The following is a 22709-nucleotide window of genomic DNA, read 5'->3' as shown; positions in this document are numbered from 1 at the left end:
TTTGAACTGGCGGAGCTCCTGCATCAGCAATGCATTTGAGTTATGCTACTTTTTTCAGTGCTGAATGTACATGGAAACTTAATCGGTTACAATTTTTTTTTTTTGAGCACATTTATGGACCGTTTGAAATGTGATTATGTTTGCTCTGAAATTTCTGAAGCTAAATCATGCATTTGTAATCCATGGTGTGGCCACTAGAATACAGAGTCAATTCATTCTTGTGGTGATTAAACTCCACGAATAAAAAGTGTCTCCTCCTCCCACTTTTGGCCAAAGCAAGAAGTGTCGTTTTGTATGATGCTGTCATTCATGGTCACATGAACTCTAAATGCTTTCTTTGACACATTTGTTTAGAGAAAATATTCTTAAAACATGGACATCTGCTTTATATGCAGTAGTAAGAATCTTTGGACTATACATGAATATTGCATTAAATTAACCCTGCTAATTAGGCTTCAAGGAAAAGGACACAGCTTTGTGGCAAGATGCCAAACACATGCCAGTTTAAATAAAATACATGCCTTTTTGTTACTTTTCCCTTTTCCCACCGTTGGGCATCCTCAAGTCATCCTACTTTAGGTTGGAATGGGAGAGAGGAATCTTTTAATAGTATTGGGTAGGCTTTAGTAGAGTAGTTTTTTATTCCTGAATATACATCTTATGTAGAGTCAAAACAGATGGATACATGCATGCACACATGAGATAAAAGAAGGGTGAATGGGTGCACACTCAGGTTTAAGTTGCCTGTTTTAATTAAGGAAATGATGACACGTACTGATTATGCTAGCATGTTTAAGAGCAAGCTCTACTTTTTGTGTTAGATTTGTATTATAGTGCATTTCCTTTTCTATTACCAAACATGATTAATGTGCCACATAATGTTAACTGTACCCTTTCCCCAAAGATATCAAATGGGAGGCAGCATGTAGAAGCTAAATTATTTGGAGAGGACTCAGTGATTGATTTAAATATAAAAGGATTAATTGGTCCCTGAACCAGACTATTAAACTGTACTGTGATCTTGACAGAAAGTGGAAGAATTACAAGTGCATTGCATAGAATAAATTAATACATTTTTCATGGCTTTAATCCTTTTTTTCTCTGTTGCCTATTGTGATTTTTATGTATTGTACTGTATTATATGCTTAATTGATGCAGAGAGGATTCAGTGTCTATTGATTAAGTAGTATAGGGGACTAGAACCATCCGTTGACTCTTAGGGAAGCTCAGAATGTCTCCCTGGAATGAATATTTCTAGGAACTCTTCCCAGTGTTGACCCTTGAATCATTGTTAAATGTTATTGAATAAGAAATTTAAGTTTACATTCCATAAGGACGTTGTTCAAGATATGGTGAGTAAATATGACCCTTTATCCCTGGAAGAGTTGAATTGAGACTTGAGCTCTAGAGGGTTGACAGTGCAGTGGTGTCATAGCTGGAAAAAATGTACTTCTCTTTGTGACTATTTCTGTTCAAATAATGATTCTTTTTTTCTCACTCCAACTCACAGGCTGATAATTTCAGGCAGACTGGATGCTGCTTTTGAACGCGATCAGCTTCATCTGTCTTTTCCGAGGAGGGTTACTTTGTGTTTATTCTCCTCTGTTATGTTGCTGCTTGTATAAGTAGAAAGCCATGTTAAGTTCTGCTCTCAAATAGCATAGTTCTGGTAATGAAACAATAGCAAAAAAGTTTGGTTCAGGGGTAGATTTGAAAATTAATGTGTGTGGCTTTATTGGCACTACAAGTTTCAAGTTTCAGATTTCAGAATGGTATCTTTAAGATATTTTTCTTTACCCTTTTCCACCATGTCTTTCCCTTATAATTTGATGTGTCTTACCTTTCAGTATATGTCTGCTTCTCAGTAATCAGTCATGTAGGATATTTTAAAGAAGGTACAGCTTATCTGGGAATGCAGATTTGGAATCATTAGAATTTCAGTATTGAAGAAGGTACCACTAAAGTTCATCTCGTCCCTCCTTCCCCTTCAGCATGTTCTAGTTTCCTCCTCTGCTCCTTCAGGGATGGCAAGAGGTACCTTTCTTGTCAGCCGATTTTTTTCTTTCCTCAACCCGGCTAGAAAGTTAGTCTTAGTAATAAGTTCATTTTTTTTTTTTTTTTTTTTTTGACAGGCAGAGTGGACAGTGAGAGAGAGAGAGACAGAGAGAAAGGTCTTCCTTTGCCGTTGGTTCACCCTCCAATGGCCGCCGCGGCTGGTGCGCTGCGGCCCGCGCACCGCGCTGATCTGATGGCAGGAGCCAGGTGCTTCTTCTGGTCTCCCATGGGGTGCAGGGCCCAAGCACTTGGGCCATCCTCCACTGCACTCCCGGGCCACAGCAGAGAGCTGGCCTGGAAGAGGGGCAACCGGGACAGAATCCAGGCTATTCTTGGCTGGCTGCTGTGCATGAGCCTATGGGTACATGATAAAGTATTGTCTAGGGTGTTTATGCCTTATGATTAGTGTGTAAAATTGATGTTTGCCATAATTGGGGAGGAGCTGTCCTGTTCCCGCAGTGACTATAAAGTGCTGAGTCCAGTGGTTTCATGGCATGGTATACTTGAGTGTAACCTGTGCACCCGTGATTGCTTTTATCTCTTTCCTAAGTTGTCTCATTTCTTGGTGAGATATGTCTGCTTCTTTCAATTGTTGCCATGTTAGTTAGTTTTAAGTTCTTTTGGTCATTTTCCTTTGAATGTGTTCCAAGTTACTCAATATCTTTTTAAACTGTGGCTTCCAGAATTAAAATGAGTATAGAGCTGAGCAGAACATGTTGCTCCTTTATACTTATTTAATGATTTTAAGATTTTCTGCCTCATCCTATTTGATATATGGGACACGTGCACATTAGTTACACTAGCTTCCTAGGCCTGTGGTTTTCAGGGGAAAATGGGCTTGAGAAGCAGCCTTGTGTAGAGATTCCAGTTGCCATCCACCCTGCTCCTAATGCTCCAGACTTGCACAGCTCAGTTCATGCATCTTACCAGTGCCTTCAAGTCTTTAGCCAAACACACTTAGTTGCCTCTTGTTCTCAGTTAAAACCCCTTCTTGGTTATTCTTGGTGGAATCCTAAACTGTCACAAACTGTAGCTAAGTTTTAAGTTACCTTTGTCTGTATTTACATGTGTTGGGAAGTTTGTCACCTTGATGTAGTTTTATTTAAGCACTTGCTTAAAGCAAAAGTCATATTGAATCATATTCTTCATACTTCTCTGTGAGTGTAATTGTAATCCTCATGCTTAAAATAGCACTGATGCATGGAGTTAATCAGTCACTTCCGCCTTTCTTCGGCCTTTCGTTTTAGAGCTTTCACCGTCCAGCATCTGCATGACCACCATTGGGCTCTTTCTTGACTTTGTAATCTACCATTTGTAAGTTAGGAGCCACATGGCTGTGTGCTGATGTCTTCAAAGTGATTTTTTCCTTATTGTCTTGTTCTTAAATATTATTGAATCTGTACCCTTTTTGAAAAATTCATTCATGGTATTTTGTTTACTGTATCAAGGAGGTGAAAAATAACATGAAAATTCATCAGACATTTTTTCAGAGAAATTGAGAGATTAATATTGTGAAAATAACTGCACTAATTCCATGCAGTGAGAAAATTTGAGAACTGACTTAGGTGTCTGTTGATGGAAAATATTTGTTGAATAAATGGATGCAAGATATAATGAATGTATGGTTTGAATATTGGAGAACTTAAAGGTAACCTCCAAATAGATGAGGGAAATGGTACCTTTTACTAACACATTTTATGTCCTGTTAAATTTTTTTAAGTATTTTATAAATGTTTACCTTATGTAAGTTATGTAATTTTCCAAACAAAGAAAAGTTCAAAAGTAATATATTAATTTCCTAGTGCTTCTAAGACAAAACACCACAAAATTGGTAGTCATTTATTATCTTAGAAATTTACCAGCACAGTTCTATAAATCAGAAATGGGCTTCACTGGATTAACGTCAGGATGTTGGCAGTGTTGTGTTCCTTTCTAGAGACTCTAGGGAGAGAATCCAGTCTTTAGTCTTTTCCAGCTTCTTCTTGGCTTGTGGCCTTGTTCTGTTTTCAAAGCCAAGAAGGAATGGCTGGTTGAGTTTTGACCATATCATGTCACACTGACTCTTTTTTCTTTTTCTTGCATACTTATGTACTCTTGTGATTGAGTTAGGTCCACTAGATAATCCAGGATAATTTCCCTTTCTTAAGATCAGATGCTTGGGGCTGGCACTTTGGCCTGCAGCAGGTTAAGCCTGTTCCCTGCTAATGTACCTGGGAAAGCAGCAGAGGATGGCCCAAGTCCTTGGGCTTCTGCACTCACATGGGAGATCCAGATGAAGCTCTTGGCTTCAACCTGGCCCAACCCTAGTCATTGCGGCTATTTTGGGGGTGAACCAGCAGATGCAAGATCTCTCCTCCGCCTCCTCTCTCTCTCTCTCTCTCCCCTCTCTCTCTGTAACTCTGCCTTTTAGATAAATAAATAAATCCTTTAAAAAAAGATCAGATGATTAGCAGCCATAACTGATTTGCAGATTTGATTTCCCTTTGTCATGGAGCATAACATATTCACTGGGTCAGGGAATTAGGACATAGCCATTTTTGGAAGGCTATTATTCTTTCCTTCACAGATAATAAGATAAAATACTCAGGCTTTTACAACTCGGATTCAACCCAACACATTTTTATAATCCATATTATTAATGTTGAATTATGCAGATGCTTCTGTATATCTCATTAAACCCATCATAGTTGATCACTTTGTTAAATCAGAAGTACATTTTAAGACACCTAAGTTAGTGAACATCATAGCTTAGCCTAGCCTACTTTAAACCTGCTCAAAACACTTAGGAAAAAATCATCTAACCCAAAGCCTGTTTGTACTAAAGGGTTGAGTATCTCATGTAATGTGTAGAATGCTGTGCATTCTAGGGTAAGTGCAGTGTGGGCTGTTTGCCTTCATCACTGCAGAGCCGACTGGGAGCAGACGCTGTCTGCTGCTGCACAGCATCAGGAGTGAGCGTTTTGCTGTTTATCCCTAACCTGGGCAAAGATAGAAATCCAAAATCTGAAATATGGCTTCCCCTGAATGTGTATCACTTTGACATTATCATATGATTGAAAAATAGTGAGTTCACACCGTATTTTTTTCAGGTTGTATTTGTATGACTATTATTGAAGGATAATATGTAGTACAAAGTATATATGGCTCACTGAGCTTTCCCAAAAGGAGTGCATTTATGTAATCTACACTTTAATCAAGAAATAGAGCATTTCCAAACCCCAAAACGTCCCTCATTCTTTGGATTTTGTCTTGTCTCTCCCCCTACCCACACCACTATTCTGAGTTGTAACAGTGTAGTATCTTTTGAAAATTTATTAATTGATTTACCGATTGAGAAAGAGACAAATATCTTCCATATGCTGTTCACTCAGATGCCTGCCAAAAGCCAGGACTGGGCCAAACTGAAGCTGGAAACCTAGAATTCAGTCTGGGTCTCCCATGTGGGTGGCAGTTACCCAAGTACTTGAGACATCACCTGCTGCCTCCAAGGTGCCCATTAGCAGGAAGCTGGAAGCTGGAGTGGAGCTGAGACACAAAGCCAGGCACCCTGGCATGAGATGCTGGTACCCCAAGTGGTGGGTGACTTAACCATTGTTCCAAACACCCACCCCTCACAGCTTATTTTTATTTGCTTTTGTACATCATATAAATAGAACCATAAACATATGTTCTTTGTCTTGTGTAATATTGTTTTTGATATTAATCTAGGTTGTTGTGTGTACTTCATTTATTTGTTTTTTTATTTCATTGTGTGAATATACTCTGGATTATCTTTACCCCTTGTAGACTGGATTGATGGGAGTTTGGGTATTTCCAGTCCTGATAATATGTTTAAAATTAGTAAATAAGATTTTTTCAGAGTCATTCAGTGATAAGCTGGTAGATCTGATGGAGTTCCTTGTTTTTGAGTAAATGATCTGCTTGATCTGGCAGAAATCAGTGACTACTGCATTCCCCCCAACAAACACACCTTTATTAGCCTGTGAAAGGAGAAAATGGTTTTAAGTGGAAATTCTGAATTGAGTGTAAAATAAACTGTGTGCTAATTTTGTTCATTTTTAAGTCTTTTTAAGGTTTTGATAAAATTAATCAGATTCATAGATGTGATTGCTGATTAGAAAAACTGGTCTGTATTCAGGCAATAATTTGATTCAAATGACATTTTATAACTTCATTATTTTCAGTGAATCTTGTGATTAAACTTGGAGAATTTCAATTTTTAAAATAATGGTTTTCAAAAAAATGAAATTGATTTATTTATTTGAAAGAGAGAAAAGTGGTTGTCTTCATCTGCTGGTTCACTACCCAAATGTCTGCAGCAGCTGGGCCAGGGCCTGGCTGAAGCCAAGAGCCAGGAATTCCTTCCTGGTTTCCCACATAGATGGCAGAAACCCATGCATTTTGGCCATCATCTGCTGTCCCAGGCACATTAGCAGGATGGATCTGAAGCAGAGGACTGGGAATTTTCTTGAGCTGGCACTCTGTTATGGGATGCAGGCAGTGGCTTAACCCACTGCACCACAACACCTGCCCCTGAAAGAAGAAAATATGACTGGACTGGTTTGATTCAGCTGACTTTATTAAACTACAGTAGGAATTGTGTATGTACAGGGCTGGGGGCAGGGTTTCTATCAGAAAATCAAAAGTTAAGGAAGAAAAACACAGTTTTTCCCTCTTTACTCAAGGTTAGGAACAATATCACATGCTGGCTTGTGGAAAACGGGGTAGCATTTTGTCCCTTACCCTCATAAAAGAACCCAAACCTGACATACTAGTGGTTGAGTTAGATCACCTTTCTCTGCACCACAGTTTTTCAGAATCAAACCTTGGTGCCTGCTTGCATCCCTGGGGCTTTCAATACCATCTCTTGAGTGGACGTCTCGCAAATGTTACTGTCTTGCCCTGACCTCTTTCCGTAGCCTCAGGTTGATGTGTCTGACTCCTTTCACAAGCCAGTGCTCTGTGTCTCCACTGTTACCATGTTTTCTCTCACTGGGGCTGCCATCATCACCTTCTACCTGTCCTGCCTCCTTCATGAGTTGTGGGGTGATCTCTTCCAAAATAGAAATGAGATATCATGGTAATTCCTTCTAAGTCCTCCAGAGGCTTAGCCATGTATTGAGAATAAAATTTTAGCCATAACCATTTTATTTCAAAGAGAAGAAGAGAGGGAGGGAAGGAGAATCCCGGAACTCTATCCACATCTCCCATGTGGGTGGCAGGGGTCCAGGCACTTGGGCCATCTTCCACTGTTTTCTCTGGCACAGTACTAGGGTGCTGGATTGGAAGAGGAGTAGCCAGGACTCAAACTGGCACTCCAATACAGGTTACAGTCATCATAAGCAGTGCCTTAACCTGCTACTACTGTGCCACAACACTGGCCCCTAATAATCATCTTCATATTGAATAAATGCTATCTTTCAGAGTTTTTTCTTTTCTCAGTTGGATTTTGTCTTGTTAAGAGAATTGCTTTTAACTGTTAAGAACCAAAGCTAATTCTATTCATAATTTGTATAATATATTAGTAAAACATGTAGCTATCTTTGGCTGCATAATTTTATATAGACTTTAAAATTATAGAAGTATTTCTCATTTCTCAGATTTGTGATAGGGATAGGAGAGTTGAGATCATGAGCAATGCTGCTGATTGAAGGCTGCACTTATGTTTTGATTAAAGAAAAACAAAACCTTACTTCTGACGCAGCCCTGTAGCATGGGAAGAGTATGGAAGATAAATACATGCTGATAACAGCATTCTACCAATAAGTGTCAGCTCCAATTTTATTTTTCCTTTGCTGGGAAAACTGTGACCTCCTTACAGTACTGGTGAGTGAGATGTTTTGCAACAGTGCTGAGTATGAAAGGTGGTGCGCTCTGGTCAGCTAATGCCAACCTTTGGAAAGCCTTTAAAGAGCCCGCGGAGCCACAGACAGTGCAGCAGCTAGCTCTGCAGCAGAGCTGTCTCAGAAGGGAGATTTCTTTCCTGCTTGGTTATAGGCAACGTTTTTAACAGTGTAACTAAGACCCTGGCTGTGTAGGGACAGAAAAGTATTTGAATATATTGTTGCAGTTCATTTAAATATCAGCTTCCATTAAACACATACTATAATATATGCTATAACATATATATACATATATATATATAAAACACATATGCTATAATATCAGTTTATTACAATGGGAGTGGGAATGAGAGAGAATCTGAATATATGTCTTTCCCTCCTTTTTGCTGCTTCATCAAGTGTTAAAGCAAACTTACTTATAATAAAGATAACGAGGCAGGAAAAATGAGGAAATGTGAATCATGGAAAAAATACGGGTTGGTGGATAATAAGGATATTGATGGAAAGTACAGTAGTGGAGTGTATAGAAATAACGCTGTATGAAAACGAAAGGGCTCTGTCCCCAGCACCAGTACTTGTTAGCAGATTTTCTTGTTTTGCTCTTGTCTGTTGACCACATAGGTGAAGTCTTGCTGTTGTTCACCTGATGAATAACAGCATATTGGAATTCTGATCTGCATTATACTTTTTTGGCAGGTTGTTTCTCCCACTGTGAGCTGGGCATGGGAATCCAGGCAGGTGTCAGAGGTCTGTCCCTACATTTCTCTCATGTTGGCAAGAGCTCTACCGAGACTGCCTCTCAGACTCTCTCTTGGCTGTCAGAATCTGTCATAATGATTGGGTATTTTTGTAAAACATAAGCAAATATTCATGATTTTAAGATGTACTATGAGAATGTATTTTGTAAACTGGGCATATATAACATTTATATGTAGCAAAAAGAAGCTATAAAGGTTAGTTTATACGATCAGATAATGTCAAAGAATATAAAAAGTGTTAGCTGTATTAGTTGACCCTTTATTGTTCTTAATAATGTATAATTCCCTAATATTTATTGAGGAAAAGTGAGAAAAATTATTTTATCCTTTATTGCTTTTGTAATATTACATGAGAAAAGTGGTTAAAAAAAAAAAAAGGGGGGGGGGCCAGCGCCGTGGCTCAATAGGTTAATCCTCCGCCTTGCGGCGCTGGCACACCGGGTTCTAGTCCCGGTCGGGGCACCGATCCTGTCCCGGTTGCCCCTCTTCCAGGCCAGCTCTCTGCTGTGGCCAGGGAGTGCAGTGGAGGATGGCCCAAGTGCTTGGGCCCTGCACCCGCATGGGAGACCAGGAGAAGCACCTGGCTCCTGCCATTGGATCAGCGCAGTGCGCCGGCCGCAGTGCGCCTACTGCGGCGGCCATTGGAGGGTGAACCAACGGCAAAAAGGAAGACCTTTCTCTCTCTCTCTCTCACTGTCCACTCTGCCTGTCAAAAAAACCCACAAAAAACAAAAAAACAAAACAAAACAAAAAAAGGTATGTTCTCCATCATCCTTCATGCCCCCACCCCCATTCCTATCTTTTAAAGTATGGGGGTAAGGAAAGATGAAAGATTTTATTTCATACTTTTTTAAAAAAAGGGAATTCCAAACATGTCCTTCAGTGGACAGAAAAAGCACTTTGTTGGTTATGGGTTACCTAATAGAAATGGTGCTTTCATCTCTGTGTTCTTCCCAACACATTCTCATGGAATTTTCAAAGAGCTGTCCAGAGACTGTATAATCTGGCCTAGTTTAGTAAACTCAAGGGATGTTAATAAGAAGACTTTCTTAGGCTCCTCCAATTTTATGTGTGTTGGCTTCTGACTAGAACAGCTCTGTTTCAGCATCTTGAAAATGATTTTAACTTTGTTTTTACTCTCAGGGTGGGAACTCTTAAACTCTTGCAGCTTTGGAATCAATAATATATTAAGTCACAGCCTCCTCACAGTCACCTGGTTGTAGTAATTGAGGTGCCCAGGGAAGAACACGGATTCCGTCAGGCTACGAGGGCACTGTTTCTGGCTTAACATGGGTGTGCTACTGTGGTACCACCGTGAAGCCATGAACAATGCCCTGTGGTGTAAAAGAATAGTAATGTATCATGCAAGTGCCTAGTTACTGCCAGGGCATTGAGGATAGAAGTGAACAGTTTAATTTTGCTCACTTGTGTGTATATGTATGTGTGTATTTTATGTATGTATGTATAACAGTGAAGTGTTCAACAAGGCAATTTTGTATTGTAGTCTAACAGTGTAGTTGGTAATTTTTTGAAGGGTGATTATTCATAGAAATGGTAATTTAATAGTTATGATACAGGCCGGCACTGTGGCTTAACAGGCTAATCCTCCACCTTGCGGCGCTGGCACACCGGGTTATAGTCCCGGTTGGGGCGCCGGATTCTATCCCGCTTGCCTCTCTTCTAGGCCAGCTCTCTGCTATGGCCTGGGAAGGCAGCGGAGGATGGCCCAAGTGCTTGGGCCCTGCTCCCGCATGGGAGACCAGGAGAAGCACCTGGCTCCTGGCTTTGGATCAGCACGATGAGCCGGCCGCAGCGGCCATTGGAGGGTGAACCAACAGCAAAAGGAAGACCTTTCTCTCTGTCTCTGTCTCTCTCACTATCCACTCTGCCTGTCCAAAAAAAAAAAAAAGATATGATACAAATACTATCTTTTTTTTTTAAAAAAAATGTGCAATTAACTTACTAGGATATTTCCATTGCTTAGTAACCAGCTTTACCTTATAATTTAAAGGGAAGATATATGAAAGAGTAAAAGCATCTCAGGCTTGCACAAAATAATCAAGCCTTGTTGTTTAGATACTATAATACCACTGTCTTTTAAAAAGGAGAGGAAAGTTAAGGCTTGTCCATTAAGAGAAAGCTCAATATTCTTGTGAGCACAGAATCTCAACATAATCTTTGTGAAGGCTGCCAAAGTAAATCATGTATTTTTTAGAAAAAGAAATGATGAAGTCACATTAGTAAAGTATTCCCAAATGAGGATCTATAGAATGAGGCAAATTACTTCTGGCAAGAGGTTTAGTTAATGACAACTTGGAAAATCTTAAGATGATAAGTTCATAACATAGAAAGCATTTAGATAAAATCATCTCAGTGTGTTCTGCATTGTGAATCTGTTATCAAAACACTTTTTACACCATGAAAAGAACAGGAGTTTATTAATATTCATAATGCATTTTGAAAGCACATGTAATAGTTGCATTCTGAAATTCAATGTAAGAAGTAAAATATCTTTTTTTTTTTTTTTTTTTTTTTTTTTTGTAAGAGAATAAAATGGTCTGGAACACTAGTCTTTGCTTTTTTGCAGTTGTACAAATCCTTTCCTGGCTACTCTAGTTGTAGCCTACATTAACCCCTTATGTTTCTTAAATAGTCTTAAAGGGTGCTTTGAAAAAAAAATTGGAATTACATATAGCCTCTTTTTAATAATTAAACTTCCGACTTGAAAAATATTCACTGTGCACATCAATTGTTCTTATTCTTCTCATGGAAATTTTCTCAGAAAAGTAATTTTATCTTTGATTCTTACTACATCTGCATTCATCATTGTTAGGTGCCATGCAGTGTGCTAGGTGGTGGGACAGAGGGACAGACATGGCCCCTCTTCTCTGGGAACTTACATGATGTGGGGGAAACCATCATGATAAATTGAGCATGTGTTTTAGGAAGGTTGATATGGCCTTCCTTCCTTATTTCTTGTTTGACAGTCTCCTTTGCAGCCTGGAGATTGCCTAGCTCCCAAAGAGACCCTGCACTGTATTGTGTTCTAGAAATATTAAGCTCATTCCAGAAGAGTCATTAGAGATTGTCAAAAAAAAAACCTGTCTTCACAAAATTTGCGAAGCTAGACTGAAATTTCCAAAAATCAAAGTGTCCTGATTGAGATGTACACGAAGATGCAAGGGAGCATTTAGCCTATTCTGAAGTTTTAAAAGTGATTTCTTAGAAAAGATGAGTAGGAATTAGAAGATGGAGAGGAGTTTATTCTAGGCTAAAGAACAGCATAAATAAAAACATACGTAAGAGGCAGCATTAGCCCTTGCTATAAGCATCCAACCTCATTGAAGCAGGGAGTGGAGGGGGGAGGCTGGAGAGCCAGCTTCTTGCTGCAGGTGCACCAGGCTGAGCAGTGAAGGTTTCCTTTGCGCGCCAGATGCCATAGAGAGCAGGCTGATGTTGGGTTGAGTTCTTCACCTAAATGATGGGAGAGATTTCTCTATTACAGTTTATTCTATGTATTTACATTGTGGAGAAACACGAGTGTTACTTAAAACCCTGACACCTGACACATTAGAAAGCTTTAAGGTGAAGTGGGAGTGAGGAACTTTTGACTGTTCACTGACTGACACTGTGCTATTTACCCTGGGGGTTACTTTGAAACAAAACATTTTGATTGATTGTTTCTTTAATTCCAAAAGAAAAGGACCTTTGAAGCTTGGAATAGAGTTAGAAACATCTGGTGAAGTATTAGAGACATATTGTAACATAGTTGTAAGGAAGTACTTGTACCTGAAGTAAGATTTTTTTTTTTAGACAAAAATAATTTAATTAATTGCTACAGTGGTTCTCTGCCTCCTTAATGGTGTTTGTTTGGGACACTTAAACATCCTTAAGAGCAAACTCCAGGCATAATATAAGTCTTGGTGTTTATTAGTCATAAGATAATTATTCTGGCATTTGTTCTGCTTTTATTCTTCAAAATTGCCATCCTGATTTTTTTAGAAAATTAAATGGTAAGTATAAAGCTGTAGAACAAACACCTACAAAGTTCTTAATGTTAATATTTTCCAGTACTATAATTGTATTATTGAATTTGATTTTAAAAACCAAAACTCAGTTGAACTCGAACTCACGCATGAACACAGTCAGATACGGACTCCACCAGCTTCTCCAGGTTGTCATCTCCTCCCCCTCTCCCACTCTGCTCCATCTCGTTTTCCTTATGCATCCCCTTCTCCCACTTTCCCCATCCCTTGTCTCTGTCTCCCTCCCTCCCTTCTTTCTCTCCCTTTTCCCCTCTCCCCACAACTTCTTTTCTTTCCAGTAAGTAGACAAACATCATGTAGAGAGACCCTTAATACAGGTTTATTGTCTGTGTTCTGAAAATCTGAGATAATTGTAAAATTGGAAACTCTTTTAAGCACTGATGTTCCACTCAAAAAATTCCATATTTCAGAGCCTTATAGAATTTTGGATTAGGATATTCAGTTGATAAAGTCTATGCAAATAGTCCAAAATCTGAAAAACTCTGAAATTTGAAGTACTTCTGGTCCTAATCATTACCAATAAGGGATATCCAACATTTACAAAATGTTTTTAGAATCACAGTTTCTCTAAGCATTGTGGTTGATGTACTAGAGATAACAGCAAAGGGTAACGAGTGCTGTGGGAGCAAAATCGGGGAGGGAGCCATGGAGGAGCAGGGTGGAGTGGTAAACTGTCCATTATTTGGTGAGGATAGGCTGAGTGGTGGCCTTTAAAGAAAGCTTGTAGGAGGTGAGATAGAGAGTTCCAGGTAGAAGGAAGAAAGTTCAAATTGTGATTGCTTTGTTTGAAGAATAAGCAGGAAAATTTACTAGGTTGGAATGGAGAGTGGAAAAGGAGAGAGAACTAAGCAATTAGGTCAGAAAGGTAACTGGAGCTAGATGTTGGGGCTTATAGGATAGTCAGGTTGTCAAAATACATAGTGGGTTATTGATTAAAATTGCATTGAAATTATAGACCAATTTGGAGATAGTCTTTTTCATTTCGATATTCTATCCAGGAATACAAGTCTGATGCATCTTGCAGTGAGTGTTCTGGTACAGTGGAGTGTGCTGCCACCTGGGACCCTGCATCCCATTGATGTTTCAAGTCCTTGGGCCCAGGTGGAGCCCTTGGCTCCTGGCTTCTGCCTGGCCCAGCCCTGGCTCTTATGGGCATTTGGGGAGTGAACCAGTAGATGGAAGATTAATCAGTTCCTCCTTCCCCTCCCTCTCTTCTTCCTCTCTTTGTTGCTCTGCCTTTCAGATAAATAAAAATAAATACAGATTTTAAAAAACAATTTGAATAAGAGGAATTGATTAACCATAAAAACTTGGTAGGGCCTTCTAAGATGGTGTTGAGGTGAGTGGGTCGATTTTTAGTTATTATTTTCAAAATGTCTAAGTCTCCATTTTTGAAATAGAAAATTATCCTTTTCATGTCCTTGAGACTCGCTGGCAGAGTTACTTGTGATGTGTTTCCAGTGAAGGCACTCTGACTTTCCTTTTAGTTTCTTTCCTCTTTTTTGTGTCCAGAATTGTTTTGTTACTAGACTTCCCTCCTTGCATAGACATCCTTTATCCCCTTCCTCAAATCAGTCTAACCTAGTGATTTCCCACCTTTTACTTTGTCAAAACCCAGTTCTATCTTGTTCAACCTTTCTATTTCTTTACTTTTTTCCTATTTTATTGCTATGAATATTTGTCTTTATTGTTTACCTCCTGTTTCATTATTAACTATTTTTTCTCAACTTTTTTAAGATTATTTATTTACATGAAAGAGTTACACAGAGAGAGTAAAAGAGGCAGAGAGAAAGGTCTTCCAACTACGGGTTCGCTTCTCAATTGGCTGCAACGACTAGAGCTGCGCCGATCTGAAGCCAGGAGCCAGGAACTTCTTCTGGGTCTCCCACGTTGGTGAAGGGGCCCAGTGACTGGGCCATCTTCTACTGCTTTCCTAGGCCATAGCAGAGAGCTGGATCAGAAATGGAGCAGCCAGGACTCTAACTGGCACCCATATGGGATGCCACCACTGCAGGCGGTGGCTTTACCCACTATGCCACAGCACCGGCCCCTTTTCTCAACTTTTTTATTTGAATTATTTGACTTTTTTGTAGGCACATAAATATATATATTATTAAATACTGTTCCTTTCCGATTTTGTCATGTATTACTTTTGTTGTCATTCAGTTTCAAATATTTTGTGCTTTCATTATGATTTCCTCTATAACCCATGATTTATCTAGGGAGTGGATATTTTAAGCTTCCAAATACAATGACTTTATTTTAACCATTTTTTAAGAAATTTATAACTAAACTGCACTATTGTTAGAAAATACTTACATGTCTTCTGTGCATGATGAGTTCTCTGAAATTTGGTACCTATGTCCTATTCCCCATTACGTTCTTGCAGATCTTATGTGTGCTCTTGGAAAGAGAATGTTTGGAAAGCTGACATACATGCTCAGATTTACATACACTTGTCATTCCTACTTTTTGTATTCTTAGCAATTTTTCTATTAAATGTGCCAACATCCTTATTAATTTTAAATTTGTCGGTTTCTTACAATTCTTTTTTTTTTTTTAAAGATTTATTTATTTATTTGAAAGGCAGAGCTAGAAAGGGAGGAAGAGAGAGAGGTATCTCTCTTCTATCTTTTCACTCTCCAAATGGCTGCAATGACTAGGCTGGGCAGGCCAAAGCTGGAAGCCTGAAACTCCATCCCAGCCTCCCATGTAGGTGGCAGAAGCCTAAGCTCTTAGACCATCCTCTACTGCCTTCCCAGGCACAGGGAGCTGGATTGGAAGTGGAGCAGCTGTCAGTTGAACTGGGGCTAACCCACTGTGCCGCAATATTTACATTTATAAGCTATATTGTGTAACATTTTTGTGCAAACAAGTTCATAATTGTTTAAATTTCTTGTTGAATTTCTCTGTTTATCATCATGGAATGTTGAACTTAAGTTTAACACATGTTTTTTAAGGTTTTACTTAGTTGTTTCTTTGCCAACCAAATTTTTGTTAAGATTCATTGTGGCATAATTTTTGACCTTTTATTTTAACTCTTGATGTAATTCTATTAGTGCAAATAGGAGAAATAAAGGTTATTCAGGATTGGGAGAAAATGTATATGGGAGTGCCAGAGGAAAGGGAATATCTGGAACTCCAGGGAAGACTGAGATAAGTTTTTGACTGCAGAGGTATTTTAGGTGAGAGAGGTTAAATGAATTAAATCTGACTCATGAGTAGAGTGGAGCATAAATGGAATTGAGGATCATTTTTAGTAATCATCTGGAATAAAGTAAAAAGTTTTGTTCAGTGGAGTGCCATTAGAGAACAAGGATAGGGTGCCAGTTCTAGTTTGAGTGAACTTGCAATGTTTTTGGTTCTGTGTTTTTGTGATAGTATCTTGTTACCTGGTAGGGTTGATGCAGCTCTAATTTAAGTTCCGTAGTCTATTACAATGTTAGTGAAGGAGGATGAAAGCAGCATTGATCTGAGGTAGGAAGTCTTGGGTGTGCTATCAACACTACACTAAGAAGGGGACCTGGTTCTTAACTCCAACTTTGCTCTGAACGAGTTGGGTAAAGCTGAGCACAGTCATGCCTTCCCCTTAAATTAGAAAGAGGCCAAGCTTGAGTGTATCTAGAATCTCTTAATATTCAAATGATGAGAATATGAAATAGATAGTGATTCAAAGGATAAGGTGAAAATGGGGGTGCATGAAAAGAAACAAAAATAGACACAGAGCTTGTAATATAGATTTGCCTCCTAACTCTAAGGTAGTACTGTAGCATAATATAGCTATAATTATGTTTGTAGAACCCCTTGTTTGAATTTCAGTGACAAATCTGATCTCTTTTTAGTTATAAAAGTATGTAAATTAATAGGGGCATAAATGAGAATCACCATTTATATATGAGCTAGTGGAAAGAACGTTGACTTCCAAGACTAATTCCCTGGGTACCTTTAAGAATGTCATTGAGCTTTTTTGTCTCTATTTTCTCATCTGTAAAAGGAGAGAGGTTGGATTTTGTATGAAATCACCTGAATTTGACTTTTAGGCATGTTTCTAGGTTAGAGAAAGATGATAGTTATGTATCTGTTTTATCGAGACATTTGCCATAACTTTTTTTTTTTTTTTTTTTAAAGATTCATTTATTTATTTGAAAGGCAGAGTTACAGAGAGGCAGAGGCGGAGAGAGAGAGGGATCTTCCATCTGCTGATCTGCTCCCCAAATGGCTGCAATGGCCAGAGCTGGGCCTATCTGAAGCCATGAGCCAGGAGTTTCCTCCAGGTTTCTCATGTGGATACAGAGGCCCAAGCACTTGGATCATCTTCCACTGCTTTCCTAGGCCATGATAGAGAGCTGAATCAGAAGTGTAGTAACCCATATGGGTCCATTATGGGATGTTGGCACTGAGGTGGCGGTTTTACCTGCTATGCCACAGTGCTAGCCCCTGCCATAACCTTTTAAGATTATCCTCTGTAGGGAAGAAATAATAAATTGGTGACAATACTCTGGTGAATTTGTCACTTTGGAGTTATATGATGAGATAATGTTGTACAGTATCCTTAGTGCAGTCTCTGGTCATTTTTGGCAATGCCATGGAAATGATGTTGATGGTTTACTGATCAAATAATCAGTATAGTGGACAACAGAATCGGAGCAATAATGATCTCAGCAGATTTCAACTAAGAACCAAATATGATGAGATGCACTAGTTGGGCCAAACATAATTATAGCTATATTATGCTACAGTACTACCTTAGAGTTAGGAGGCAAATCTATATTACAAGCTCTGTGTCTATTTTTGTTTCTTTTCATGCACCCCCATTTTCACCTTATCCTTTGAATCACTATTTCATATTCTCACGCTGCACAAGGCTGGGAGGCAGGAGCTTGCTCAGATCTTGTCTCCATTGCATTCTGAATCACAGATGGCCCCACAGTCAAAGTGAATGAAAGAATATTGAGAATTATCCCTTTCTGTCCTCCTCATGTTGCTTAATTCCCCAGAGGCAACTGATATTATTAGGGTTTTAGTGTCTTTTCATTCCAGAAAAATGTTATGCCATTGTGAACAAATTGTATGTTCATATATTTTTCTCTCTCCAATATATTTTATAAAAGTGAGAGTATATTATTCATGCTATGTTTAACCCTTTTTCTTCTCATGATATTTATTTATTTATTCGAAAGGCAGAGAGAGATCTCCCAACCACTGGTTCACTCCCTAAATGGCCATTCAGCCAGGGCTGGGCCAGGTCATAGCCAGGAGACTGAAACTCAAGCAGGGCCTCCCACATAGGTGTCTCAGAGACCTAATTACTTGAGCCATACCTGATACCTTCCAGGGCACACACTTGCAGACAGCTGGATTGGCATCAGAGTGGGGATTTGATTCCAAGCACTCTGATAAGGGGTGTGGGCAACCCAAGCAGTTGCTTAATGGCTGTACCAAACGCTCACCCTCGTAGTTTTTTTCAGACTTTCTCCCTTATCGGTGTGGTCATGTCCTTTTAACAGGCTGCACATACTAAACTGTAGAAATACACCATAGTTTATTGATAGACCTTCTCCTGACCAGTATTTTTGCTGTTTTCAGACTTCATTATAAACTGTGTGGTCAGTAACTGCTCCATAGTTTTATCTGTGGAATAAATTCTTAGAAGTGGTGTTGCTATGTCAAAGGGGAATTCTACTTTGATGACAGTGTTATTGTCCCTGACTACTAATTTCACATAACCTTAGGAGATTACAAAAAAAAAAATAATTTAATAACTGGGAAAGGACTGAGGTACTTTCATATTCAGGGTTTCAGAAAGAGTGGCTATTCGGCCAAGAACAGCAACAGCAACAATTGAGAACCTCTTAGAAATGCAAATTCATGGGGCCAGCCTTTTTTTTTTTTTTTTTTTTTCCCTCCCGCCCGCAACCCTACCCCCTCCCGCTCCCTTTCCCCTTCCATTCATGTAAAGATTCATTTTCAATTCTCTTTGTATACAGAAGATCAGTTTAGTATATACTAGGTAAAGATTTCAACATTTTGCCCATATAGCAACATCAAGTGAAAAAACTACCATTGGATTACTAATTATAGCATTAAATAGCAATGTACAGCACATTAAAGACAGAGATCCTACATAATTTTTTTTTCAAAATAATTAATTTTCTATGCCATTTCCATTTTAACACCAGGTTGTTTTTTTTTTTTCATTTCCAATTCTCTTTATATACAGAAGATCACTTCAGTATATAATTAGCAAAGACCTCATCAGTCTGCGCCCACACAGAAACGCAAAGTATAAAAATACTGTTTCAGTACCAGTCATAGCATCACTTGGCTTTAGACGACACATTAGGGACAGATCCCGCATGGGGTGTAAGTACACAGTGACTCCTGTTGCTGACTTAACAATTTGACACTCCTGTTCATGGCGTCAGTAATCTCCCTGGGCTCTAGTCATGAGTTGCCAGGGCTATGGAAGCCTTTAGAGTTCGCTGACTTTGATCTTAGAGAAAACCTGTTAAGTGAAATGGACACTATAAGCAACAATGAACTGATCAGCTCCTGTCCTGACTTTAGATGTACAACGTAATACTCTATCCTTTTTAGTATTTGTTGTTGTTATTGTTGTTGTTCTAGTACTATTGGTTGAACTCAGTAATTAACACACAATTATTCTCAGGTGTTTAAATTTTAACTGAAAAGTGATCCCTGTTAAATCTAAGAGTGGAAAAAGAGAGGGAGGAGATGAACAATTAGGAACATGCTCAATCGGACTGGCCGCAAATGGTGGAGTTAGAAATGTGCAGGGGATTCCAACACAATTCCATCAAGATGGCATGTACCAATGCCATCGCACTAGTCCAAGTGATCAATTTCAGCTCACAATTATAGCTCTGATAGGTCTAAGAGTCAAAGAGATCACACAAACAAGACAAGTATCTGCTAATACTAACTGATAGAATCAAAAAGGGAGAGAAAGATCCAACATGGGAAGTGGGATACACAGCAGACTCATAGGATGGCAGATGTCCTAGACAGCACTCCGGCCTCAGAATCAGCCCTCAAGGCATTCAGATCTGGCTGAAGAGCCCATGAGAGTATAGCAGGCATGGAAAGCCAAGATATCATGGGAAAAAAAAAAAAAAGACCTAAATGAATGATCTCTGTGAGTGAGATCCCAGTGGAAAGAACGGGGCCATCAAAGAAGGAGGTACCCTTCTCCGAAGGGAGGAGAGAACCTCCACTTTGACTATGACCCTATCGGAATAAGATCAAAGTCAGCGAACTCTAAAGGGGCCAGCCTTTTGACACAGCCGGTAAAGCTGCTGCCTGCCATGCCAGCATCCCATCCTGGAGTCCCCAGCTACTCTACTTCCAGTCCAGCTCCCTGCTAATGTGCCTGGGAAACAGGGGGAAGATGGCCCAAGTGCTTGGGCCACTGCTTCTACGTGGCAGACCTGGATGAAGCTCCTGGCTCCTGGCTTAGGCCTGGCACAAGCCAAAATGTGCCCATTTAGGGAGTGAACCAGCAGATAGAAGATTTCTCTCATGTGCCCTCTTTCTCTGTAATTCTGCCTTTCAAATAAATAAATACATCTTTTAAAAAATCATTTAAAGACATGCAAGTTCATACCTACCTTGACCTCCCAAATCAGAGTCTGTGGGGACCCAGAAATTTGTACTAGCACATGTGAGGAGTGAGGGCATTGTGCTCAGAGAGGTCCGAGCTTGGCAAAAATTACATGTCACTGGTGGCTTGTTATGTTTCCACCATAACTTCTAATTTGTTTTGTTTTGTTGCTTTTAAAAAGATGTTTTGTTTTTAGAATTTTCAATATAAAAACAGGTCATTGATACAGTTCTTTTTCATTTATGTTTCTCACATTTTGGGGAGTCATCAAATTTAGTGAATACCAGTTTGAAATTTTCATAGCAGTTCTTTAGATTCAGATGACTTTTTTGAACCAAACTTTAATTTGGCCTCCTATTATTTTGCACATAATTTTTTTTTAATCGAAGGAGTGGCTTCTGACGTCTTTTTCAGACTCCGTTCAGCTCATGTTGCACCATTCTTCTTGTTAGGAATTTCTCAGCTCCATCCTGTTCTTAACCACGCATGCTCCTTGCTTCATCTCTATCATACATTCTCTTCTTTCTAGTGCTGAAGCCCTGTTCTCTTTTGTTCCTTTCCTCAGGAAGTATTTGTATATTTCAGATGGAGGAAATCCTGCACTTTTGCCTTCCTGTGGCATTTTGTTGTAATTTCTGTTTCTGTGCAGGCTTCATCTTTGTGTCTTCCTATCAGTCTTTTGCTAGAATATATGCTCCTGAGTGCGAGGACATGTTTTGTTCAGTGTCCCTTTAGTTGTCTCACGCCATTCTTTGCACTTACTCCATGGTGGATGGTCGTTAGTTCCGTTTGTCCTTCTGTACAGTGGGGAACCAGAAAACATTTCATGCCTACAGTTTCCATCTAGACTTCTTTGAATACTGTTGGGATAGTGGGCATGGGTAGATGAATCAGCTCAAACCCCTCAGCTGAAGCTTTTATCTGAAAAATCAGCCAGTCCACCATTAATCCAGTATGTTTATGTCATAATATGTGCCGGCCATAATGTCGTGCATTGAGGAGAACTTGAAAGAATGTACCCCTGTTGTAATTTTGAAGTTGTTTTTCTCCACAACACTTCATTTTTATCAATTTTTGGCTAATTGTGTGGAAAATGGAGAAGTAGAATGCTTCAATGAAATTTGTGATCAGAAGCAAATTGTAAGAATTAAATTTAATAGATTATTCACCCATTTAGGGACTTATATTACCTTAACATTTGTGTATTGGGAGTGTATATATAGCAGTACCCTTAATTGCTATTTTTAGATCAACAATTTTTATTGCAATGTAAACTTTCAAATTTGATGTTATCGTTATATGAAACATAAACAAAGCTGTTTTGTCATTGTGCCTAGAATCAGCAGCCATTTTAGACCCAGCTCAGGACTTGCCTTTCCATCTAGTCCATAAACAACTTTTTTAAAAAGCCGTTTGTATATGTCTGCATTTATTTGATTTCACAGAGTTTTAAGCTTGTCATGTGAGGCAGTGAGAAGGTAGAAAATGTTTTGATTCTGTCTCCATCCTTGGGAGTTACAGTTGGCATAGGAGTTAGATTTCATGCAAATATAATAGGAAGCATTCTGCACTATAATTTTTAAAGATTTAGAAGGCAGCATATCTAATCTTTCAGATTTGTCAACAAGTTACTGTTAGATTATTTGTCCACCATCAACTAGAAGTTTGTTTTGTCCACAGTTGATTAGAGGTCTGATTTGTTGAATAGTGGATAAAGCAGGACTATATCTTACCTGTGGTTCCTGTTTCCTTTCCTTAAAACAAACAAAACCAAACCTGAAGTTGACTCTCATTCTTTTCCCTTTTTTAGTGAGCATTTGTCCTGTGCTTTCACATTCTTTCTTCACGGAGAAAGCAATGTATGCACAAGTGTGGAGATTGCCCAACACCAGCCAATTTACTTGATCAACGAGGAGCATCTGCACATGGCTCAGTCTTCACCTGCACCATTTCAGGGTAAGTAGGTGGTCACTTGCCTGCTCTCCACCTCCCCACCCCCGCCAGTGAGTAGCTCCTTGCCCAGCAAGCTTTGCAGGATGACTTTCTCAAGTGTACATTTTGAAGTTAAGTTTTTGAAGAAAAAAGGGAAGGCTACCATGTTACAATTAAGTAGTAATAGCTTGCCAGTTTTTTGCTGAAGTTTATCATGAAAATGTGTTAGTGAAATTGTATGGAAGAATAAAATTTAGAGAATTTCCTTCAAGGACTGGAACTGTGGCATACGGGTTAAGCCACCACTTGCAGTGCTGGCATCCCATGCGGATGCCATTTCAAGTCCAGGCTGCTGCACTTCTGATCCAGCTCCTTGCTAATGTGCTTGGGAAAGCAGCAGAAGATGGCCCAAGTTCTTGGGCAGCTATACTCACATGGGAGACCTGGAGGAGGC

General features: G+C 39.2%; 1 protein-coding gene across 3 annotated transcripts in view; it reads left to right on the top strand.

Annotated features, from left to right (window-relative positions):
• MED13L (mediator complex subunit 13L) overlaps positions 1-22709 on the top strand; it is a 330012-nt gene that overhangs the window by 238324 nt on the left and 68979 nt on the right. For all 3 annotated transcript variants that reach the window (XM_062182537.1, XM_062182536.1, XM_062182538.1), the window contains one exon: positions 22134-22279. In XM_062182537.1, the coding sequence (XP_062038521.1) occupies positions 22134-22279 (146 nt within the window). The remainder of the gene's footprint in view (positions 1-22133; positions 22280-22709) is intronic.

This window comes from Lepus europaeus, chromosome 23 (genome assembly GCF_033115175.1).
Source record: "Lepus europaeus isolate LE1 chromosome 23, mLepTim1.pri, whole genome shotgun sequence".
NCBI classification, from domain to species: Eukaryota; Metazoa; Chordata; class Mammalia; order Lagomorpha; family Leporidae; genus Lepus; species Lepus europaeus.
This window is presented reverse-complemented; position numbering and strand designations above follow the sequence as displayed.